Source organism: Vollenhovia emeryi, unplaced genomic scaffold (assembly GCF_000949405.1).
Source record: "Vollenhovia emeryi isolate VEMERY1.0 unplaced genomic scaffold, V.emery_V1.0 DF940646.1, whole genome shotgun sequence".
NCBI lineage: Eukaryota > Metazoa > Arthropoda > Insecta > Hymenoptera > Formicidae > Vollenhovia > Vollenhovia emeryi.
Window position 1 is genome coordinate 1 of NW_011965720.1, and position 7,793 is coordinate 7,793.

Sequence of the window (7,793 nt, forward strand, 5' to 3'; positions counted from 1 at the left end):
TCTTAAGAAATTGACTAATCACAGTCGCGCATTCTACTCATACTTGACCGTGATTGGCCAATTTCTTAAAGCTTAGGGCTTAAATCATCTATTGTAGACTGGGACTTAGTCCCAGTCTACAATAGAGATTTAAGCCCTAAGCCTTAAGAAATTGACTAATCACAGTCGCGCATTCTACTCATACTTGACCGTGATTGGCCAATTTCTTAAAGCTTAGGGCTTAAATCATCTATTGTAGACTGGGACTTACTACAGGGACTCTACCCTCTACCTTAATTTTCTCTAAGTACAAATCTCTACCTTCCCACGCGCTCTTGTACCATGTACCTACCAATCCTACCATTAGCATGCTAGTAGTCGAGCTGCGTGGAGTATAACACTGTACTCTTCAACAAGGTCTTTACTATACCTACCTATAATTTATAACCGAGGTGAGTTGTATGTAAAAATAATTATTAAAGCAAGGTAAATATTTATTTCTTAGTTAAGTACCACCTTAAAGCGTCATATATTGAATTTGTACACTGAATGTTACCATTCAGACGCCGTACAACAGTTCGTTATGAGTCGCAATTAATGTATTTTAGCGTTGTGTGAAAGTTTATCCAGTAGTAATAATAATAATAATAAATGCAATCGTGAAGTTCGAAAGTTACAGTATTATCAGTATTGTAATTACATGAGGTGTACCACTTTGAAGTTGTAAAGCCAACCGTTGCAACCGCCACGTGGCACGTCACGCGTAATGGTAATACTGGTGATACCGTAAATTTCAAGCCCCATAACTCCGTAAGTATTTAACGAAGATATAGTTTCACATGTTTTATCACTAAACTTTTAACTTCTTCTTATTGTGTATTAGGCTTGAAGACTCTTTTATTCAGTTCGTTCATACCCAGATAGCACCGAATGTTCCATGAATGTTTGTATATGATTCGAATGTTCTCTCTCAGGAATATTCGCATGGATGTGCCGTGAATGTCTTCGTTTCTAGAATGTTCTTCGTAGCCGGACTACCTAAAAGAAGGGCAGCGGCACACACGCACACGCACATTCTCTGTATTCATACGCCACCATTGCAGATTTCAGCGTCTAACGCTAAAAATGGCTGGCTAGTGGCACGTGGTGGCACGTCGATAAACGCCGTAGAGGTTAAGGTATACACTATTAACATAAAAAATTTATACGTAATCATATTCCGTACAGATATTATTATTTTTGGTAATATTTATTATATGTAATTCCACAATTGGCGCATATTAGAACGTAACCATGGTTTATATAATACCCATAAATAACCATGGAATTATATAATAAATATTACCAAAAATAATAATATCTGTACGGAATATGATTACGTATAAATTTTCTATGTTAATAGTGTATACCTTAACCTCTACGGCGTTTATCGACGTGCCACCACGTGCCACTAGCCAGCCATTTTTAGCGTTAGACGCTGAAATCTGCAATGGTGGCGTATGAATACAGAGAATGTGCGTGTACGTGTGCGCCGCTGCCCTTCTTTTAGGTGTCCGGCTACGAAGAACATTCTAGAAACGAAGAACATTCACGGCACATCCATGCGAATATTCCTGAGAGAGAACATTCGAATCATATACAAACATTCATGGAACATTCGGTGCTATCTAGGTTCATATAAAAATGTATTTCACAGATTTAAGATATGTTTTTAAGACGACATAACGTTGTTTGGGATTTTACTTAAATTTAATTTAATACTTTATACATGTAATTGTACCTTGTACGGAGTAGCATTGACAGACGTTTGCGGTATCACACTGCATCTTATTAAATGACTTATATTTTCACTGCGCAATTCTTCAACGCGAACTACATGCGATATTGCTAAGGCTTTTCCTTTCGGTATTGCACTTGGATTAAATTTAATGTCATGAGTAATGGGTACAAATCCCGTTCGTATGATAAGGCTCATTGCAAAAGTTAGAGAAGTTAACCTACACATATAATGAAAAATCTATAGCAAATGTTTTGTTATATAACGAAAATTTTTTCATCGAAATTATAAAGAGACCTAAAACTATCAAGATACCTCATGACAGTTTATGTAACTTGAATATTAGCAATCATTGACAACTATTCCAGTAAAATATGCGATATTTCACCAACCGCGGCAGCACTAGTCTCTAAGCACACAGCGAATCGTGTGATCGCTGAATCCACACGATTTGCCGCCCGATTCTTGAATTTATTCGAAGAAGAAACGTATACGAAAACGCTGCCTGACAGAAAAGTCGAAAGTCTATTGGTTAAAGCCACGCGAGTAGCCGATCAACTTCCGTGCGTTCTTTTAGGCATCGGATACAGCAGTTTTTGCAGTAATTCATTCTTTTAGCCCGACTGCGCAGTCGACTGCACCGCAGATTTCCGTCAGCCGGCAAATCCGATGCGCAGCGGTTGCCAAATCCGATGCCTAAAAGAACGCACCCCTTGCAACTTTTCTGTGAGAGCAGAATTTTCGCATACGTTTCTCCCTCGAATAAATTCAAAGATCGAGCCCGAGATATTTCCCGCGATTCGTATATGAGAATCGGCGCGAGTTTTCAAAGCGCGAGTTTCTCTCGAGCCTCTTTGAGTCTCGACGCTTCCGGGACGACGGAGATATTCGTCCCCGATTCTGCTCAAGTCGCATCGTTCTAAATCGCCATCGTCGCAGATCACAAGTCATTCTCGTCCGCACCTCGGGCAATCGCGCTGCGCACGTGATCGAGCGCACGACACGTCGAACGGGTGTGACATGCCCGTACACGTTACACGAGGCTCTCTCTTTCCCTCTCGCTTTTTTGACCGCCACGCATTTGACAGATGACTAAAAAGACCAGGCTGGAGATCAACATCGAGCGACTTCTGAGGCGCTGCGAGCTGATAGCGAAGGATGATCCGTACAAAGACTGGAAGCTGGGGAAGGTGCGTGAGACGCCGTTCCTAATCTCCGCGTTTTCCCCCGCGTCGCAGCTTTCCATTTGACACGCGTCGAAGCTTAGCGTTTTGTTAAGCGGAATCTTTTTTTTTATTTTTACGTTAATTGCTCGAAGCGTAATATCGAGACCACGTCAAATATAATTACAGAATTATATTATTTATTTACGTGTTTATTACGAAGTGTTTGTTTACGTGCGTACACCTGTGTGAAATTTTACTTTTGCAACTGCATTTCTTGAGAGAACCACGTGGGAATTAAGCACTCTGCTCGTTGCAGAGTATCAGTCGTCATTCATAAGCATTTTGCGAACCTTTGACCGTTCGATACGTATCGTTTTTCAACGTTGTAAAGTCCAGGGCGCTCTGTCATCATTTAAGATTCTATCCGATTGTTATTACAATCACAGTATCAAATACGTTCGTGTTGCAGGAGTTGCTAAATACGCCAATTATTTCTATATAATTTTTATACGTAGTTGATGTAAGAGTTTTGATTGTACCAACACTCAACGTGTAAATTTCTTGTTTCAGTACATACATTCTCTAATTACCATGATGAAGAAGCTGGAATCTCTGCCAAGGTGATATTTTCATTTATGCGATGTAACACGTATTATTTGTGCTATAGAGAGCGTCCCAGATTTCGCGCGGCAACAATTGACAGTGAAGTTTTCATTTTATGATAAAAAAATCTATAAACCAACCCGTCAAGATTAATAGTTTTTAAGTGAAAAACGTTTAAAGTCGATTAAATTATTGATTCAAATTTGTTCATTACGGCATGACAAAAGTATCAGTCGTCATTCATAAACACTTTGCGAACCTCTGACCGTTCGCATTGTTTTTCAACATTGCGAAGTCCAGGACGCTCTGTACATGATTTAAGATTATGTCCAATTGCTCTTGCGATCACAGTATCAAAAACACTCGTGTTAAAATGTTGGATTTTCCTTTACAGCAAACCACTCGAGGATACTATGATAGAATACTATATCAGGATCTACGCTAAACGGATAGAGTTTGTAACGGAAGTATTAGACGTGATGAAGCTGTCGAACCTGGAGGAGAGGAGGGTCGCCACGGAATGGTTGTTGATGAACCCGCTGTTTACCAATAATTCCAGTACAAAGATCACGACGCGGATACACCACACGGTCGCCAAGTTCCGAGCCAAGTACAATCGGAAATTACGGGCGGAATTGAAGAAGGAGTTGAAAGAGCACACCGACTCAGAGTGGAGCTGGGTTTGGTTTATAACATCCTGCGTTCTGCTTGCATTTTTAAGTGAGTATCCCGCGCGTCAATTACACAAACGCTCTCCGGAGCGGTGCGGCGGCGATTTCTTTATTTATCGTTTAACACGAATTTTTAACTTTCGCGCGATGTCACGCAGCTGTAAAAATGTCGGCAGCTGAGGCATTAATGTAAAAACTATCCCATTTTCCTCTTATTTTCCAGACATGGCATTAATGAAGGCACATGAATTAGATAATCTTTAGGTCGGGGCGTGTCGACCGCACACACTGCCGCGGTGTGTGTAGCTGCGCGCTACTGTCAGTCCGCCTACGTGAGTCATTGGATTGGTGTTATGATGATAGAATAACACAGCCATGAGTGTGCTTGTGAAACCACCTGTGCCACCTAAAACCACTTGGAAACCCGGTAAGTATACCACGAAATCGCGCCGTGGCGTCGGGCGTGGACAATGCGTAACTCGTGGTCCGGTTAGGCAATTTGTTAACGTTATCTGATTAATTATTGTATAATTCCTGTGGCACTCCTAGTTTCTATTGGGTGATTGTGATAAAGGACTTTTATACATATGTACTTATGAATCTCCGTGTATATGTACTGACCATGTATCGTACAGATCGCTCATTTATGTTATAGCAATTATATTCATGTCATTTTTCTTACGGATTCAATAAAATTCTACTATATACGAATTTAAGGTTATACCACACACCTCAGTCCGACGTCTCGATCTGTTCAAGGAGAATTCTATCGTGCCGATTGTACGTTTGAGAGGGAAAGAGAACCTAAAGAATGACAATTCCGCCGTGAAAAAATTATTAACGGAGCATTAGTTCGCGTTTGTTTGGCTAATGAATGTAATTATCGCACGGTCTAGGTTAGAGCGGTAATCTTATCAAATGTATGCTTTGCGATAATTTTGCTCTTGTAATTAAATGCGAAAAAAATTTCTACTTTTCAAACAAGATATCCGATATAAGTGTTGTTAACGCATGTGTTATCTTTAAGGTAAGTTAAGAGTCGTCAGGACGTTATGCAAATATACTGCGCAACGTGTAAGTACACTTGCCGGCGAAATAAGTTTCTGTATATGTAATTTTTTCATATAATTTTGACGCACGAACATTATAATGCGACGCTTTTTACAGGCGGATGAGTTGTCGTTCGACGAGGGTGATTTACTCTACGTTTATGACAGAGACACCGATCCAAATTGGTGGAGGGCCAAGTGCGGGGATCAAAAGAGACTCATACCGGTCACTTATGGTAACGAAGAATACAAATTTGTTTATCTCCAGTGTAATGCTCGTAATCTATTATTTATGTTCGCAATCTGTTGTTCCCAGTCGAGGAACAGACGCAGGAGATTGATCTGCCGCTGCACGACGCTGCGAGACGGGGCAACATTTCCTTCCTGAGGGAATACCTGAAGGAGGGTATATCGGGGACGGGTTTGGATGCAGCTGGAAACACGCCGCTGTACTGGGCGGCACGCACCGGCCACCTGGAATGCGCGAAGGAGCTTCTCACTTTGCCGAATCCCGTGGTGAACGCTCGGGAATTACGGGCGGAATTGAAGAAGGAGTCCCTCAAGTTGGAAGAGCACACCAACTCAAAGGGGAGGTGGTGGGATTGGTTTATTATGATAGCCTACGTTCTGGGTGTATTTTTCAGTGAGTATCTCGCGCGTCAATTACACAAACGCTCTCCGGAGCGGTGCGGCGGCGATTTCTTTATTTATCGTTTAACACGAATTTTTAACTTTCGCGCGATGTCACGCAGCTGTAAAAATGTCGGCAGCTAAGGCATTAATGTAAAAACTATCCCATTTTCCTTTTATCTTTTCCAGGCATGGTGTTATGTATAAATATGACGATACAAGAAGAATTAGAATCTTTACGCGCGCTACTGTCAGACGTCAGTCCGCCTACGTGAGTCATTGGATTGGTGTTATGATGATAGAATAACACAGCCATGAGTGTGCTTGTGAAACCACCTGTGCCACCTAAAACCACTTGGAAACCCGGTAAATATACCGCGAAATCGCGCCGTGGCGTCTGGCGTGGACAATGCGTAACTCGTGGCCCGGTTAGGCGCAATTTGTTAACGTTATCTGATTAATTATTGTAAAGTACTTGCCTATGGATTTTGTCAGGATAAGGGAAAAGACCGGGTGTGGAAGCACTGATTTTAACTTGTTTAATTATAACTGATTATATTATAACTGATTATAATATATAATATAATTAATTATAACTGATTATATTATAATTATAATTGTTAGGATATGTAAACGCACCACAATGGTTCTGTTAGTCCCTAGATTCGCATTACGTTTAAGTTGGCAACTAGCCCTATGTTTTATTTTGTCTTTATGTTCCCCCCATTGCTTTTACCTCTGTTCCCGCGCTTGTGTGTGCATAGCTCAGCCAAATAAAGCTACGTTTTTCTAAGAATATCATTCTTGTACAATTGCCTATAATTCACCTAAATCATCAGTTAGATGTTACATGATTATTGCGCGAAAGTTTTTCCGCGAAAGATCTTCGAGAATAAACGTTTATAAAATTTTGTATCATTTCTCATTCTCTAATTATTACATCGAAATTATAGAATTACGCGATAAAACCACTAAAAGATAAACTGGAAAAAAGATTAATTTTACCACAAAATGAAAAATAACATTTACCATAAAGTTGCTCCGCCGGCGCCTGATGCTTATCCCAAGGCCGCCTCCTCCACTCAGGCTGTTCTCCGACACACTCGCGGAAACGATCTCTCGCGCGATTTTACACTCCCGCTGTGAAGTCCACGTGACAGTATGCCGTCCCGTCAAGTTCGCCTCCACTTCGAGTCGACGAGTATTATATAAAAACTGTCAAATCTGGGAAGTACCCTGGTGAAAATAGAATTTGGAGCGTAAATCGAATGTAAGGGGAGAGTGACAGAAGCGTGAACGAAATTACGCTTCCTACACATTTCGTTTACGCTTGTTTCACTCTCCCCTTACGTTCGATTTACGCTCCAATTTTTATTTTCACGAGGGTGTGGCCATCGACAGGAACGTACATTTAAAGAACACTTAGTTTTCACATGGGCTTCGAAAAGTCTTCAGTTCGATTGCTTAAACGGCACTCCCGAACGCGACAAAACTGGAAACTTTGTGTTATACGCGCACTTTTCACGTACAAATGTTAGAGAGATTATTATTTCTACGCAAACGATCGATATGTTATAATTTGTTGCTGTCATTTCACCCGGCGACTCGTGTACTTATTTTGCGCATTTCAAGCCTTGCGTCCACGATCCAAGAACTGTGTCAAAGTTCTAGTTTCGAGAAACGCGCAGCCAATCGACCTGCAGCTTTTATGGAATAGCCGCAAGCTGATTGGCTACGCATTTCTCGAAACTAGAACTTGGGCCAAGTTCTAACATCGTGGACGCAGACCTTTATATCTGCAATTGCTTAAACGCGATTGATAAATCTTATATAATTCTCGTGGGAGACGATCGCGTTGCGTAGAAGATGATCGAGATTCTCGTAGAAAATTATCGCGTTATGGCTCCTGCCCACTGGA

The 7,793-nt window shown here is 41.1% G+C and overlaps 2 protein-coding genes across 4 annotated transcripts; both read left to right on the forward strand.

Moving 5' to 3' along the window:
* The first annotated feature begins 229 nt into the window (after window positions 1–229).
* Window positions 230–4,386, forward strand: LOC105555846 (vesicle transport protein USE1-like). 2 transcript variants are annotated; one of them, XM_012002888.1, is made up of 4 exons: window positions 230–431; window positions 2,696–2,946; window positions 3,493–3,542; window positions 3,920–4,386. In XM_012002888.1, the coding sequence occupies exons 2-4, from the start codon at window positions 2,845–2,847 to the stop codon at window positions 4,374–4,376; spliced, it is 609 nt and encodes a 202-aa protein (XP_011858278.1). In that variant the 5' UTR covers window positions 230–431; window positions 2,696–2,844; the 3' UTR covers window positions 4,377–4,386. The 2 variants fall into 2 exon arrangements, with proteins under 2 accessions (XP_011858278.1, XP_011858277.1); XM_012002887.1 differs by lacking the exon at window positions 230–431 and having other exon boundaries at window positions 2,160–2,946.
* Window positions 4,387–4,457: 71 nt separating this feature from the next.
* Window positions 4,458–6,671, forward strand: LOC105555845 (osteoclast-stimulating factor 1-like). 2 transcript variants are annotated; one of them, XM_012002885.1, is made up of 5 exons: window positions 4,458–4,623; window positions 5,224–5,270; window positions 5,364–5,481; window positions 5,562–5,888; window positions 6,065–6,671. In XM_012002885.1, exons 1-5 carry the CDS (start codon window positions 4,572–4,574, stop codon window positions 6,148–6,150), a joined length of 630 nt encoding a protein of 209 aa, XP_011858275.1. In that variant the 5' UTR covers window positions 4,458–4,571; the 3' UTR covers window positions 6,151–6,671. The 2 variants fall into 2 exon arrangements, with proteins under 2 accessions (XP_011858275.1, XP_011858276.1); XM_012002886.1 differs by lacking the exon at window positions 5,224–5,270 and having other exon boundaries at window positions 4,458–4,628.
* Window positions 6,672–7,793: the final 1,122 nt, after the last annotated feature.

Coding starts and splice junctions, on each gene's coding strand:
- LOC105555845 (XM_012002885.1), top strand. CDS start 4,572: ATGAGTGTGCTTGTGAAACCACCTGTGCCACCTAAAACCACTTGGAAA. Junction 5,482..5,561: donor ACTCATACCGGTCACTTATG/GTAACGAAGAAT, acceptor TGTTGTTCCCAG/TCGAGGAACAGACGCAGGAG. Junction 5,889..6,064: donor CGTTCTGGGTGTATTTTTCA/GTGAGTATCTCG, acceptor TATCTTTTCCAG/GCATGGTGTTATGTATAAAT.
- LOC105555846 (XM_012002888.1), top strand. CDS start 2,845: ATGACTAAAAAGACCAGGCTGGAGATCAACATCGAGCGACTTCTGAGG. Junction 2,947..3,492: donor AAGACTGGAAGCTGGGGAAG/GTGCGTGAGACG, acceptor TTCTTGTTTCAG/TACATACATTCTCTAATTAC. Junction 3,543..3,919: donor AAGCTGGAATCTCTGCCAAG/GTGATATTTTCA, acceptor TTTCCTTTACAG/CAAACCACTCGAGGATACTA.